Source organism: Neodiprion pinetum, chromosome 7 (assembly GCF_021155775.2).
Source record: "Neodiprion pinetum isolate iyNeoPine1 chromosome 7, iyNeoPine1.2, whole genome shotgun sequence".
In the NCBI taxonomy this organism is placed as follows: domain Eukaryota; kingdom Metazoa; phylum Arthropoda; class Insecta; order Hymenoptera; family Diprionidae; genus Neodiprion; species Neodiprion pinetum.
Genome location: NC_060238.1, coordinates 22,749,721 through 22,766,425, shown reverse-complemented (window position 1 = coordinate 22,766,425; position 16,705 = coordinate 22,749,721). Strand labels below are relative to the sequence as shown.

The 16,705-nt window shown below is 40.6% G+C and overlaps 1 protein-coding gene across 2 annotated transcripts in view; it reads right to left on the bottom strand.

Annotated features, from left to right (window-relative positions):
- LOC124222857 (uncharacterized) overlaps window positions 1–16,705 on the bottom strand; it is a 115,133-nt gene that overhangs the window by 52,167 nt on the left and 46,261 nt on the right. For both annotated transcript variants that reach the window (XM_046634297.2, XM_046634299.2), the window contains exon 2: window positions 490–882. In XM_046634297.2, coding sequence (XP_046490253.1) covers window positions 490–882 — 393 coding nt within the window. The remainder of the gene's footprint in view (window positions 1–489; window positions 883–16,705) is intronic.

Below are 16,705 nucleotides of genomic sequence, written 5' to 3'. Positions count from 1 at the left end.
AATCCTTTCCGAGTAAAGTGTACCCTGCCTTGAGTGAAAAAAGGTTTCTAAGGTATTTTCGGGTGTACGCTTGGGTTACGAGCACCACATGCAGAGCACGCTGGGCTTGGCTATTGCCTTTTGCTACCATCCATTAGCTTCTTCTTCTTCTTCTTCGTCTTGAACATGGAACCACAGGCCGGAGACAACGTAGGATTTGAGAGTTTCACGCAGCCCTTGGGTGAGATGAATATCACCGCAGTTTCACCCGTACATCGGGGATGAAAAAGAGGGCTTGCTCTGGCCTTCCTTTTTTCCTACAGACTTGTTACGCACCGAGGCCAAAGCCAGCCTTTTACCGGAATGGATTTCGGTCCTGGCCTTGGCCAACAGAACACGACTAGTTGACCAGCGATCGAAACTTTCCGCGTCATTTCCCAACCACCCCATCGCTTTACGTCCCCCCCTTTTAACCCTGTTCGCAACTGATCACTGCATGTTCATACTCACAGTAAACGACCATCGGCTTCTTGCTAGTCGCCTCGTTTCCCGCGACTCCGAAGACCGTGCAGGTATAGTTCCCGGTTAGCTCGGGAGTCGGGTTCCTCAACTTTATCGCCCGCCACATCTTCGACTTGTCTTCACTCGCCTTGTACCGCAGGTCGACGTACTTGTCGAAGGGTGGCACGCTCTGTGGCTTCTTCCAACCGTCCGTGTCCTTCTCGTCTCTGGCGTTTATCCATTGGTACACTAACTCCACCTCGTTTCGAAACCACTTCACCACCAATCCTTCACTCGGCGTCTTTTCCAGGTCGTAGTCGCAGTCCAAAATCACGAAATCCTCCTTTCCACTCTCGACAAAGTCGGGGACTGTGTGCCGCGTTATTTTGACCTGCGACGCATCTGTAAACAAAATTTAAATACACATGTCAGTAAAGTGTCATGAAATCTCGGGGTTTTGAAATGGCCTTATTGTTCTCAATGTACGTTTCAGGTTATTCGGGTCTCTTGGAGTGTTGAGCGAGTGCAAAACCATTTAACATCTGATAGAATGTAGAGCTTGAATTCGATATGTTAAAAGTGACATAATTTCAAGTACATCTTGAGCTTAAGGACATTGAGTGATTTGAAGCTACGATTATACATTCTAAAATATTTGAAGTGTTTCACTTTCTTCATTATTTCCACCGAATGATGAATAGTGGGCATAAAATTGACTATGATCGATTTCGTCAAGGATGATTCGCGGAGAGGGGTGAAACCATTGACTGCGATAGTTCACCCTTCGGACTTGCAGCATATGTCGCCTAACCGTTTCACGTCGGTTTTTCTTATTCCGGCTGGTTTCTCGCCCAGGATTCTTTTTCTTGAGTACACAGACGTAGAGACACGTGGGGGACAGAAAGACATACGAGGTGAGGATAGAGCGGCTCGTTCGTGCGGAAAGCGCGACGCAGCCGGGTGGGAAATATTCGCCAGCCAAAGTCCTCACCTCGCCTCAGTTCGCTATCCATTTCTGTCTCAGCTTAAGTATGCCGGCAATGCTATTTTATTTATTTTCTTCTTTTTTCTTCAACCGAGAACAGAGACAGCTTCTAGTGTTTGCTCGAAGAGATTTTTATCCCAACCTGGCTCCCGGACTACGGTGAATGTTGTAGTGAATCAAAAGACGTTAGACACGTTTTTTAGGTCCCAATTCGGCCGTTTAGAAACTAAGAATTACTACTCTTAAGGTTATCCTAACTAACAAAACTAAAAAAATTGTGCGTATTATATTCTTCTAGTAGCAAATATGATGCCCGATTGATATTACTGAAAAGTTTTACTTCATGATCAATAAATATTGAAATATTATTTCTTGGGTAAAAACGTCAAGACATATTTCGATTCTTTGAACGATTAAGTTGCAACGTCAAAAAATGGTGGTTTGAAACTCGGGTTCTTTCTTGAAAAGTCGCGATGAATTTCCCAAGAAATTGTTTGCTGTAATTCGAAAAATATGAATGAAATCAACGTATGCAGGAAAAAAATGCGATCGAGGTTTTCTGATACTAATTGACTGAAAATCGTGAACGAAATTAGTGTGTCCATTTCATAACTGTGGAAACGTGTCAGGCTCTGTTTATCCGAGACGAACAAAAGGCCGTGTTATTATTTTTCGAGAGTTTGATCAAACTTTGAATACCTGCACCCTGACAAAAGGAAGGTCCGGGTCGCTGTTCGTCCGTCGGCCGGAATTCGATCAGACCTTTGCCTATCCGGACGGAAAATTTAACTTCCGAACAATTCAAAGTCGCGGGGGATTCGCCGTGAGGGGTGGATAGCTAATATCACGAGTGCTAGGCACAGCGGCTCGTGTGTGTAGATGGATAACGGGGCCGACTAGAGCCTGCTGGATACGGCCATAACCGCATGAAAATATCCCCATAAATCTATTAAACTTCGGTCCAACGGTCCTGGATCATTTCGCATGAACGAGCTGGCTGCTCTTCATCCCATCGCGCCCCTTCCGCAACGCTCGACCTAGATGCGGAAATTCCGGATCCCGATAGTTGCGGGATCCGCAAGAGTTCGACCGCGCCTTTTTTAAAGTCGAAGAAATGTCGAGCTCTTCTCTGAGTCCTCTCACTGTGGTCCAAAACAAGGCAAGTTCTGTCGAAAATTGCTAGAGAACCGGATTTTTTTTTTTTTTTTTTTTCCAACGATAAAAAAGTTTTAAAATATACGACAAATTATCGCAGGCTATTTCTTAAAAAACAAAACAATGTCATTTTCCTTGACTTCGAACCCGTTTTAGAAAAAATGATAGTTTGAATTTCAAACCTTTTTATTACAAAAAAAAAAAAACTAAACAAATTCGATTCGTCGCAGATGGCCGTTCTTTAGCAATTTTTCAAACAATTTACCTCGTTTCGGATCGCTGTGCCTCTAAAAAAAAGCTGGGGGTGAATTCGAGCCTCCCTTTCTCCCTTTGGGTTTTATTCAGGCCGGTGCATCGCGGGACTGCAGTCCGTTAATCGTCCGGCCATAATTGCATAATCTCTGAGGCAGTAATTGCTTAATCGGCGCAGCCGCTAATCCACCGCTAATCTCACTTTAATTATCATCGCCTCCGATGTTTTCTTTTGTCCTATAGCTCAGCTCCTTTCTTCCTCTCTTGATCATCCCTCGCCCCGCACACCTCGAAACGTTTCTCTACGCGGCGAACGGCGAGAGTCGAGGTGTTGGCATTGATTAAGTTGGCCGCATGCAAATCGCCGCCCCTCCGACCCCCGCCTACCCTCGGAAAACGCTATTCGCTACCGGTCACCGGTCTAGCTGGTCCCCGGATAAACCGGCTACCCCACCCACTGTAATTATACGCGATTTATCATAATTGAGAATGGTATCGAACCCGCCATCTAACGGGGGCGAGCTATTAGCTCGTCGGGTCACCGCGTCGAGATCGTAAAACCTGCATCTAGTTTCAACCCCTCGCACGATGCGCTGCGAAACTGAACCGGAGTGCGGGGGGAAAAAAAAAAACATGTTCTCGACAAAAATGAAAACCAAACAGAATCCAATTTATTCGCTTCGTTGAGGGGTGTAACATTTGACAATTTCGTTTTTTTTTTTTTCTCATTTCTGATGGTAGAAAATGTAATGAGATAATAATATTTATGAAGGAAGTTATCAGGCATATATTTAAGTATAATGCAAAAAATTGTCATCAAAGAATACTCAAAAATGGCGACACTGGAGCCATTCTTGCGAGACGTGTTGATTTCTGCGACATGCGGTGAAACTGGTGCAAATTTGAATCCAGAAGAAAACGAAGAAAAAAAAAAAACAAAAACTACGCAATCAACATTTTTATAGCTAGTGAAATACGTAGGGTATTTTTGATGAGTCAATTTAAATATTATTTAATGACAAATGATTGCCTCTTTTTTGGCGGAAATCTTACGTTTTTTATTTAGGTACTCACCAATCACACAAAAATCAATATTTTCAAAATCCCCTACGTATTTCTTTGGTTACAAATATGTAGATTGAATAGTTTTTTTTTCCACATTGAACACGTCTCGAGGTAACAGCACCAGTGTCGCTATTTGTAAACATTTGTTGACAATAATTTTTTGTATTATATTTAAATGCACGACTAATAAATTCTTTAAATATTGATTACCATTTCTTCGATCAAACAAAAAAAAAAAAAAGACAAAACAAATCGTTGCAAATTGTTCGATATTTACAGTGATGTCATCCCGTAAATCATTTCTTTCCGCACGTATCAATTACGCTTTTTTACTTCATCATGGTTTCATTCGACTCACATTTTGCAATATATGTAGATTAAAGTGTTGTTCAGGATAATGTAAAATTAAACGCGTCACGATGAAAAGTTCATAATTTTTAATCAACGTGTCTAAAGTGCTGACAAATCTTGTGAGAGCGAAGTTTGTAAAAAATGAGTGTTGACGAGTGAAGTTCGTTCAAGATTAATACCTTTTTCTTTGGTAAACTTTCCGCGAAGTTTACTCTTTACGAGTCAAGTTTATGCAATTTTCTCGCATAAATCTGAATAATAATAATTTTAGCACAAAAATAATTGTTTTACTAGTTCTTTCGTCAAAATCCGTTCATCAACAAAATCTCAACGATTACCTCACTTCTCTATTTCTTTCATAAGCCAAATTGGAGGTAGATAAGACCGGCAGAAAATATGAATGAATGAAAGACGGAGCGCGTGGGTGGTAAAATGAAAATAAAGACACGGCAGGCGCCGAGTTTTCTCGAATCGTCCAACGCCGCGCCTTAAGAATTCGGCGAAGGTCTCTTAGAGACCGATAAACTGGATTTTCTGCAAGATAAAGTTGAACAGTCGTGGCTCTTCGCGCAGAAGCTCGTATTTAACCGGCAATTGAAGATACCTCACGGTTTCTCGCCTCGCAAAAGATTGCGATAATAAACGAACACGAGAAGATGCCGAAAGAACTAAGAGAGAGAGAGAGAGAGAGAAAAGTAAAAAAAAATGAAAGGAAATCTGACGGCCGATGTCAGCTCGGACGTTTTTGCTCTAAGGGGGTTGACAAGGGAGAGAGAGAGAGAGGGGGGGGGGGGGGGCACAAAAACGATGAGCAACAAAAAAAAAACGCATTTCAGAGAGACGAGATTGCCGAAGGGAATTGAGAAAGAGTTTAGCCATTTTCTTTTCAGATGCTTCTTCCTCCTCTCTTCTTTTCTCCACCCCCCCGCTCCCCCCATTCTTTCTTCGCTCGCAGTAATTTCGTTTTGTTTTTTATTCTATCCCACTTTTACCGAGACTTTGTTGTTTCGCCTTTTCGGCCTTTACACCCAATGTCTGCGGTTTTTGCACACACTCGCGGCACGCGTATAAGAGCGAGAAAATTGTAACTACTAGAAGCACCAAAGAAATAAACAGGGCCGGCTGTGTGTTCTCAGTAGGAGACGCTTGCTTACTTTTCACAACCAGGAATTTATAATACAAACGTATATATTTGCATACGGAATTTTTACGCTTAACCTCCTGGAAAGAGAGAATTGAATTTCGTATAATACTGGGGCGAATATTCATGGAGTATCTTTTCTCCTTTACCTCCATTTTCCATTTCTTCATAATCGTTTTTATATTCATTTCGTTCCCATTTACCTGGGATTATTATAATAAATTATTAAACTCTACAAGCAATCGTCCGTACCGTCATTCAAAATTCTCACGCTCTTTTATTTTCCTCACCGATTATCGTCTCGTTGAAGTTTTCATCTTCGAACGGCCAATAAACTCCGAATTTAACCACGAGTCGAGATCTGTTGTGGGGTGTAACTTGCCAAGCTACGAGTCACCGTAACGATCCATAGAACGAGCGAATGAATTATTAATAAGGTGTAATTACACCGGGTAACTTCTTAATGAATAATAATCAATCATAGAGCCCCTGGCTTCACGCATGTCGTCCAGAGAGAGAGAGAGAGAGAGTGATTTATTAGCAAAAATAATATCCTCGGACTAACGACTGCATGTGCCATACTTTTTGCGCGTGTCCCGAAATTTGAAACGTCCGCTGATCACGGTTGTTGTTGTTGTTTTTTTTTTTTTTTTTTGTCTTTTATTATTCTTAAATCTTTTTATTTTCGAACGCAACGAAAGAAAATTACGGGCCTAGGTTCTAGTTTAAGCTCGAGAAAGCTCGAAACGTGTCCGCCGGCAGTTGGCAGAAGCTCGCTGCTACCGATTGATTTCGGATATGCAAAGTTTCCAATATTTGCGGACCGGTCCGCCGGTGAAACTCGTGTTTGTACACCTCGGGAAAGGCAAAGGATTTCCCCAGCGTCGAGCCTTTCCTCCTTCCTCGGTCCTATTTTAATACTATTTACTCTCTCATCGTCCTCCTTTCCGATCTTCCTCCGCACGCTCCGTTTATTGTAATTTTATTTTTCTTGCCATTCTCCGTACAGAAACTCGATTACGAAACCATCGTTTTCCTCCCTGATTTCGCCATGAAGATTGTATTGAAAATTATTTCTCCTATAGGCGAAGAAACGGGTAATCCGTGCAATCGAGGAATCGATTATCGAAATTACGTGAAACTTCGGTATAAAATATGAGAGGTAAAATGCAGGCAGAGTCAGTTTAGCGTTGACGTACGGCTGTTTAGGGTAACCATAGTGAATTCGAAAAAAAGAAAACTCGGTTGGAAGGACAGTGACAAAAAGTACATAAATAAAAAACGACCCAGCGTATAAACACGCAAGAAAGTAAACGGGGAAGAAAGAAAATATCAGACGAGACGGGGGGAAACTCGATTAATTCCAAAGGTGCCTTTGCGTCTCGTCGTACTTTGCACACAACGCATATATGTGTATATATATATACCTACCTACGTGCATTTACATATATAATACCCACGTACTCTGCATGCATATGCATATTTGCAAAACCCCCGTTCGATATATTTATGCCACAAGATACGAAACTTTTACGACGACCGGAATGTTGACGCGTTTTGAATAATTGACCGAAATTTTTGGTGGATCTAATCAGGGTGAAAAAAATTTCAAGAAACAGTCTTGCAACGAATTCGTATTGACTGATCGATTTCTTTACGACGATTAAACCAGAGATTTTGTGCGTAGAATTTTTTGCATCTTCAAGCTTTTGACAAGGAAGGTATCCCAGGACGATCTTCTCGATTTGATTTCTTTTCTAACATGTTATAGTAGACTGAAAACTAAACGATACAGTTCTTTTTTTTTTTTTTTTTTATCCACCGTTAGACACTTTAAGAGGATGAAAACGACCCCCAAAGATGAGCACCCAACCGGGTAATTTCGTGATTTCTTGATGCGCTTCACGGATGCGAATGAAACAAACACTGAAATGTTTCTATTCATATTCACATGTTTAAAACATTTTAACGTTGGTTCGTTCGAATCCATCAAACTTTGCGTGTCATTTTCACCGCTTTAAAGTCTATAACGGCAGATACATAAGAAAAAAAAAAAAATAGGTTTCGCTTAGTTTTCAGTCTGCTATAACACGTAACAGAAGAAATCAAATCTGAGAGATCGACCTGGGATATTTACCCTGCGAGAAAAAATCATTTGTACAAGTATCACACGCGTGTGTGTCGAGTACTGAATAATATTCCACCGCTTTTGAGCGAAAATAGCTTCAGAATAAGAGAATAAAAAAAAAAAAAAGGAAACAGTGACGAATCGAGGAAGAATCATCGATTTTGTATACATATAAGAACGTGGGACGTCTCTTCTCCCCCTTATTTTGTATCTAATTTTAACTCGCGTTCGTGAGACGATGGGAACATGACTCGCACGTGCTTCAGGTCTTAGATTCATCCCTGAATTATTCGAGTCAGGTAGAATATAAAGTTTTGAGAAGAATCGGCGCAGCGAGCTGTGAGGTCGATGTTGAACATCCTGGAATTCTGCACGCGGTTCAGTTGCGGGTGATTCCAGCCCGGTAACCGGAAGTTGCGTCCCTCTTGCAGTCGCCGAAAGCGTCCACAGCAGACTCGCTTTTCGGTAACATTACCGCGGCTATCTTAACTCCAGTACCAAACTAATTGGAAACAAAGTTAGGCCCGGCGAGAGCTTCGCATAGTTTACTTCGGCACGATGCAATCCGAGATCATCACCCCTCTACTCACAATTCTGGCTGCTATATCGCCGGGGAAATTAAGCTCGACTTAAGCCCCCTTTTCCGTGGCTATATACACGCCCCTGACTTACTCGTGCAGAAATTTCGTGCCAAAAACAGAAACTAGTTAGAGAAATCGGGAATTTTGGCAGGCCGGAAAGAGGTCGATTAACCCTTTGAGTCACACGTTATTACGCTGAGTCTAGTTTTATAAAAAGATAACATTCTACCGTTTTTGGGACGCTGATTACGAATCTGAAATCAAATTTTGAAAATTTAAAGTGGCGGATCCAGTATGGTGTATAAAAATTTCAAATTTGATTGAATACAGTCAAAAAACTGTATGCAAGAGTTTTTGGAATCGCTATACTGGATTGTCAAAATCTGATTTCAGATTCGTAAGCAGCGACCCCAAAAACTCTGGATTCGATTGAATTTGAAATTTACGTCCGCGATATTGGAACCGCCATCTTCAATTTTTAGAATCCGATTTCAGATTCGTAATCGACGATCCCATGAACTGATAATTTATGTAAAACATGTATATGTGTGCGGGGTAAGTTTATCGGAAATGAATTATTCCTTCAGTCGAACGATTTTTTTAATCAATTTATTTCTAACAGTAATAACTTACATCATGTCGCAATATTTCATCGTTCGTTGTAGTTATCGAAAAGTTGTAAGAAAATTGGTTACCTTACAAAAATGGTTTCAATATTGTTAGATTAACGTAAGAATTTTGTACAGGCAATTTATATTCAGTGTTATTCATACAGTCGTCAAAAGTAACATTTTTCGGTTATTGCAGTACGTTGAATCGGTTTTTTCTTATCTTCTTTTAAATTTAACACATTTTTTCAGACCAACAAGACCTTAGCATCGATTTATTTTCACGTACTAAAATATTTTCTAACCACAGCTACAAAACTCGTTCCAATTCTTACACCAATCCAAAAAAGCGACATTATATAATCGCTATAAAACGAAGAAAAAAATAATAATTTTAAAAACTGTGTTACAGCAACCGAACCACCCTTGGAACATTCCTTCGCAAAAATCTTCTTCTCAGTTTCACCCAACCTGTGACAATTTTAGCCACCTCATCTCTCATGCTCCCACTTTTCGTTCCGATCATTCAATTTCCTGCAGTCCAAATTGATTTTTCGCATCACGCTGAAGACGAGAAAAAATTTTTACAAGAATAAATGCAAAATTTTTGCCTTTGGAAATTCCACCTCCTTTTTCTCGTCTTCCGTGTCCCACTTATTCCTGTATTATTCCCACGGGACAGGGGAGAAGCGGAATCGGATTATCCTGCATATACGGTTCCGTCGAGGGGTAGTATGCATCACAATGCCTCTCGATATACATACACGTGTGTAACCTCGATCTGCAATAAGAAATGCCACAGGATCGGTGATCGGTGATCTTCGCCTGATACGAGATATCGACACCAGCTACCAACGTGATGAAATAAATTCTATCGCTGAATTACGTATACCGGGACAATCAATTAAAACTTGAAAATCAACCGCGCATGCGCCAAATAATTCAATCTCATTGGTCGGCGAAATCTTCCCGCAGCGATATTCTTGCCTGCGACGCAGGCGTGCCAACTTACGCAAAATGTGTACGTTTGAATTTTCAAAGAGCATAAACATTAAATTCCGATCGTTCTTCGAAGAATCAACTTTCCGACCCGATAACAAATGCTTCCCAAACCTTTCCGAGTCACTGCGTCAATTATTTGAAATTCTAACCTCGAAAATTCGTATCAACTACATCGCCGCCAGAACCAGTTTGACAGCTGAAACTCGGGTTGGCCAGCCTGCACGAACAGCCGATAAAACCCGCGCACGCGCAATTGATTTTTTAAGTTTCAAGAGATAGTCCCGGTACATGCTCGAATTTATAATTGGAACAGTGAAATCATCAGGTTTCTGTGTTTCTTTTTTTTTTGATTCTTGTAACGGTTTCATAATCAATTCACTCGATACTATTCGCCAGCACAGCTCGCGGTTATATATAATCGATTCGATTCCCGCGGTTCGGATCAAAATTGACGGCCACATGAAATAACGGGTTTCATATCGCATTATGCAATCACATTTCCACGCGCGAACGAATCTAATGAAACTTTACCAGCGAATAATAATTAAAAAGTATCCCAAAACGGAAGAGAGAAGGATCGAGAAAGAGAGAGAGAGAAAATAAAAATAAACAGATGAGCGAACAAGTATTGAAAAAGAGGGTTGCCCTTGGGACGCGGGGAATGGAAAATCCCTCTGCGGCTGATTGCTATTTTTCTTCATCGACGTGTCCCGCTAAGCATGCCAGGATACCAATCACCATTGTTTCGACACCGATGATGAAGAATAACGGGGGGATTAAGGCATCGACACCGGGGGAAAGGATCAGATCAGGGAGAAAGGGGTGGAAAAAGGTGGCACCAATTTCATCACCACGAGTTCGTTCCTTCCTCGGCTATCGGTAATCCTACTTTTCGCGGATAATTCTACATTTGAAGGATTATACGCAGTTAAGAGATGAAAGAGAAAGCGATTTTTCCGGGATTTTTTATGAAGAGACATTTTAATTTATTAATACAAAAATTGATACACGTATTGAGGGTAATGTTGAACTTGATTCTGAGATTTTTTATTCGTGAAATTATGATTCTTATCTTTGGACTGAATCGTTGGAAATGAAGAAAGAAAAAATATTCAGTTAATGTAAGGTATTGTTTGGTCTTTGATCGAAGGAATAAGCAAAATATTAATTTTGAACAAAACGGCGACACCGCAGAAAAGAAAAATCGATTTTTCCTAAAAATTTTCGACTTGATTTTTTTTACAAAATGGAAAATATCTATCGGCGAGAAAAAAGCTTCGATCGCGGACTAAAAAATGTTTTCATAAAGCTTGTGTAAAAATTTCAGACTGATCGGTTAAACTATTTTCGAGAAATCTTGCTCACGGAATTTGAAAACGTAGTTTTAAGAAAAACGCGTTCAAAGTTTCAAAAGCACTTTCAAACCCTCTGAGACCTCTTTTCAAAAGTAGCGCGTAGCTTCGAGAATATTTGTCGGATAGACATGAAATTTTCTGTGTATATACTTGAATGTATGTACACAGGAAAATGAAATTAAAAAAAAAAAAAAAAAACTGTTTCTGAAAAATCCTCACTACGTATAACCTCTTAATTCGCTTGCAGATCAGTTTGTCAGGTTCGCGATTCTAGAAAGCACCGCATTTTGCGTCGTTTAGATAAGTAGACTCGGTGTTATGCCTTCTCAGCTTCATGTAAGACGAAACTGCGGTTCAAGAAAAAGCTTCTACGCATCGCAAGCTAAGAGCAGCTGCGTGATCTACGATAGAACACGAGTTCTGGTATCACCGGTCTAATTAGGCGCGTGGCGTAAATCTCCCAAGGTGATCGAAACACAACCGATAAACAAGAAACAGGTGGGCACAAAATGTGAACAATAAAGCGTTGTGTGCGAAATACACGCAGGCGTAGGTAAGTACGATGCCTACCTTGCCTCGAGGCTTATTAGACGCGATTTTCCCGTTCTCGAAAGCTCTCTACTTGCAGGTCTGATGATTGGGGCTGAAAAAGACGAGGATGAAATGGGAAAGGGGGATGAGGGACGCCCCCTGGGACTGGGTAGAATTTTTTTCTCGCATATTACGTAAAATGAATAATATTTGAAATAGAATAACAGCGAGGGCTTTGCGGATGTCGGACTGCGGTGGAAGCTCGATGGTGCAAAAATTCAATATCTTTCGACAAACCCCTCGGCGACACCGCGTGTGACAAACTCGTGGAAATTGTAATTTTCTTTCTTTTTCCTCGCGGTATTATTCGAGGTGATTCTGATAATAAGTTCAATCTTTGCGTTGTTAATGGAAAATGAAACGAAAAATCCAGTTTTCAGGTACATGTACAAAGCAGAGAATACACGAAACAATCACGTAGCCGTACTTTTTCCTTCTCGTCGATGAAGATAATAACTTTTAGTGTAACGAGCAATTAAATCTCACTGATTTTGTAATACGATACCAATTATTTTCGTGGTTTTCGTTGTATAATCACATCAGTTTTCGATTCGCATTCGACGATTGCTCTAATTTTGAGTTGTACCAAACGCAATCTGTGAATAAATATTCCGTAGAAAAATTCTCCTGTGGAATAATTCATGCATGATTATTTTTAATACGAATCTCGAATTCCTTTCTGTAGAAAAATGTTTCTGTAGAAACGACTCTGTAGAACTGGGCGGGGTTGAAATTCCGAATTTGAAAAGTTCCGAAAGCACCGAATTCCAGATTTTTTGGTAAAGAAGCTTAAAGTGAGGAATGCAAATTTTGACGAAACATCAAAGTCTCTAATGGTCCGAAACCTGACGCTTGAAGCTCCGAAGTGTAAGTTTCCAAAAGGGCAAAATTGCGGAAAAAAAACATATTGAAAAGGCATAACTCCAGCGAGTCAAAGTATCGAAAGTGCGAGAATGAGAAGAATTTGAAAATCTGAAACGTCGAAATTCCGAATGATCCAAGGTTTTCGGTTCTGTGAATTGATGGCTTGGTGAAATTTCATCAATTCGATCTTTCTTTGTTTTGGATTCTTGATATTTTTACGTTCGGAATCCTGGTCATTATGATTATCAGTTTTTCTCATTTTTCACACCCACTCGTTGAGTAAACTACGCTGTGTGAGTATATTTTAATTTTCGGAATTTATCTCTATGATAACTTGAATTTTCATAATCTTGGATTTCGGACCTTCAGTCCGGTCAGGGAAGTAACACGGAATTAGTCGTTTTCAAAACTCTTAAAATTCCGCACATCAAACCCCGCCCCGTACAACCCATCCCCAAAAAAATTCTCTCCCCAGACGAACGAAATTTCCGCAAAACCACCCCGCATTCGCAACCAACAACCACCCCGATCCCTGTGCGACTCAATTACCCTCAACTAAGGAATTATATATATATACATATATATCTCCAAGTATCGCCTAGGCGTGGCTACGCGCGCCCCGCGATGAAGATATACTGTTAAAACGGGGTAATCAAACGTTGCATGCATGTCCAGGTCGGCCGCAGCCCCAGAGATAACCGCACCCCTCCAACCCCTTTCCGCGATTTAACCCCCGCTTCATATATACGCGGCGCCGTGTCGCGGAAGAGTAACGCGCGACACACATGCCATTTGAGTTGTGGGCACGCGCGTTGGGGGCGGGGGGTGGGGGTGAAGGGTGTATATTGCCCCGACTGTTTACACGCGGTTCCCCGAGCGAGCCGACGTGGAGGGTCATAAACCGGGCCCTCAGCCTCTTCCTCGAGGCGCGATATGTGACGCGGACAGCCCGGATTAGCCCCAAGGTTCACGATCTCCGGAACGTCTCGTGAGGTTTTGGTCTTCCGGCTCGGTTGGTGGTAGTCCTGCAGGCGCGTATTATGCCCTATTCCTTTACCCGAATTCATACAAATCGACGCATTGACTGGTATAAAAGCGGATTGAGGAGATTTGCGCGCTACCTACCCTGATTTTTCCACTTTCCTTCGTTTTTCTCGTTTCTTTTTTTTTTTTTTTTTTGTTGTTGTTGCCGGCTTCATTATTGTTGCATTGTTGTTTTCTTTTTGTTTTTATTCTTCTCGACGGGTACGCGCTCCGAATACTCTGAATATTTTTGCACCGTCGCTTTTTACTGGAATATGATTGAAACAATTTGAGGGTTGGAGAACAGGGGTGAGTTATGTTTTATTGTACAAATTATTATCGGCTGTCTTGATATAATTAGGTAATATTCCTGAACCCTTAGTCACAGATATAAACCAGATTACAGTAATCACAGTATTCTAAAATTGTGGTTAAATTTTAAAACCACACAGAAATATATGGAAATATTGTTGATTTTATTAAATTTGTGTATCTTCAAACTGTAATTGAAACGATGTTTTTTTTTTTGTTTTATCTTGAACCTGTTTTTCCCTGAATTTGTTCGGTTCAGTATTTTTCGCTCTTGTAATTCAGGAAATATGATTGTCTTGTTTGTATCCAAGTCGATGAATGTCTAATCACATCTAAGATTCGCCGATAGCACAATTAATCAGACACTTAAATTTATTAAGTTACTTTGCAGATGTCTTTGAAAAGTATCTAAGTCTGTCAATCGTTTTTAGGGAGTCGATAAAAAAATTCAGAATATCCCAAATGAAATAGTAAAAACAAAATGAAAACGAGAAACGAAATAAAAAAAACGAAAAGCTCAATCGTAATAAAAATAATCGTTTCATCGATTTATCGTCACGTAGCATATGTGAACGAATTTTAATACCCTTGGTGCAAATTTTCACCTGCGTGTAATTGACGAGTTGAATTTGGTTTATGGGGTAAAAAAAAAGTCCCGTTGTATAGTACACATAGAGAATTATTTATGCAACAAACGCGCACTTGTGGAATTTCAACATAATAAACACGCTGCGATATTGATGATTAGGTAATTTATTCAGACCTTTGAATTTTCACATTTTCGCACTTTCGGAACTTTGACTTGTCGAAACTTCGCGCCTCTGGTTTCGAACCATTCAAAACCTTGATGTTTCGTCAAATTTTGATTCTTTTAGTTCAAGTTTCGCCACTAAAAAAATCGGAACTTGGCGTTTTGGGAACTTTTCAAGTTCGTAATTTCAACCCCGCCCTTTACGGTCGTATATCGAGAGAAAAATTTCGCCAAGTTTCATACTGCAGCTGTCTTTATGTGGTATCTCAGCATGTAATATTCGATCTGCCATTCGACGCACGACTTCGGAGTCTGACTACCTGACGAGTACTCGCGGCGAATTCGTCGATTTAATATTCGATTCCTGAGCCACGCTGTGCCGCTGCTTCTTTTCCTTCGGGATACCCGCCACCATCCCTTCGATTCCTACTCTCGCCAACTTTTTTCTTCCGTATGCTATTAACTCTCCCTACCTCCCTCCCTACGTATCCTGTCCACGTATGCTTTCATATCCGCTATTCGAACGAATTCGAAAAATAGTAAGAAGGGAAATGAAATGTTGGAGCGATAATTAGCTCTCAGGATTAATCTGACGATTCAGGTTCTTGCGTTAAACGAAAGAAAAACAAAAATTACACTTGTGACACTCGGATCGTTTGGGATCAGCAAATTTTTGACTCCGCAATCTATAAGTCATTACGAATCGATATAAAATCTTGATAATTTACCGCGTACATGCAATGTTCTTAATAACGACGATTACGAAGAAATTGGAATACTTTAAAATTTAATTTCGTACGAATTATTCTTTATTTTTACAAGAAATTAGCCAAATTTCAAATACCTAATTGCATAAATATGTATAAAATTCCAAATAAAGCACTAACAATATGCATAATTGCATTACGCAGGTCCGCGGAACTTTTTAATTACGTATATTTTTTTCCCGGGTGAAAACTGGACCATAATCTGTCTTCGCTCGAGACAGCACGATGTAAAAAAACGCGTCAAAGTTTTCCCATGTATAATAATATATAGTTGGATGAGTTAAGCTCGCACCGTGCATGCGGTAATTAATAATCACGAGCCAAAAAAAAAAAAAATAGAAGAAAAACAGAAACTGCAGTAAAAACAGCTAACAAAAAATAAAAGAATTAAAAATCAAATAAACAGCACGCAAAGGCATTCGACGCGAACAGATTCTTCATATCAAGCGGCAACGAAAGTTTTCGAAATGCGTTAATGCCTGCCGGACCGGAAAACGCTAACCATTAGCAACGAGGGGTCGTGAATCAGCGGAATTTCGAGATTGGAGGGGGTCGCGACCCCCCGCACTTCGGCAAATGGCTTCACCTGTATACATCTGGTGTGTAAATTTCAACGGCTGACATGTGGAGTCCGTAAGATAGAGCCAGTTGCGCGTATCGGAATGCGGCAGACCGGAACGACCGTCCTGGGAACCGAACGACACGCTCGTTTCCGTTCCATCTTTCCACCCCCGCGATCATATTTTCGGTTATGAACGAATTAATGGGCCGGCTGAAAAAGCTCGACCCTATTCTCCATCGATTTTCACCCGGCAGCCTTCGTATCTACATGTATATTGGTCGAACAGAAGTCGGTGGCGAGCTTTGAATGCTGATATATAATGTGTCGATCAGTCCACATAACGTGCTCTTAGTTTAATCGTATGTCAGGTTATTCATTTCGTCATTATTCTCGCTGAAACGCGATTATTTCATTCGGTGAGGATTTGGTATATCTTGTATTTAGTATTTATTGAAGTAAAAGGATTTACAAGATAATTACGGAATCATCGAGTGAACCTGATAATTTATACCGGGCTACGACTTGGACTTCTAATTGTCGATAAGAGGAATACAAACAAGAATAGCGGTCAAAAAATTATAAAAGTCCGGGGAGTAATGAAAAAATGTGAGAAGAACATAAACTGACCGAAGGACTATTTTTTTTTTTTTTTTTATTTCGTAACCCCCATTTAACCTGCCCCACCCATGTTTTTCGAGCTCGCGGGAAAAAAGTGGGAAAAGGGGAGGGAAA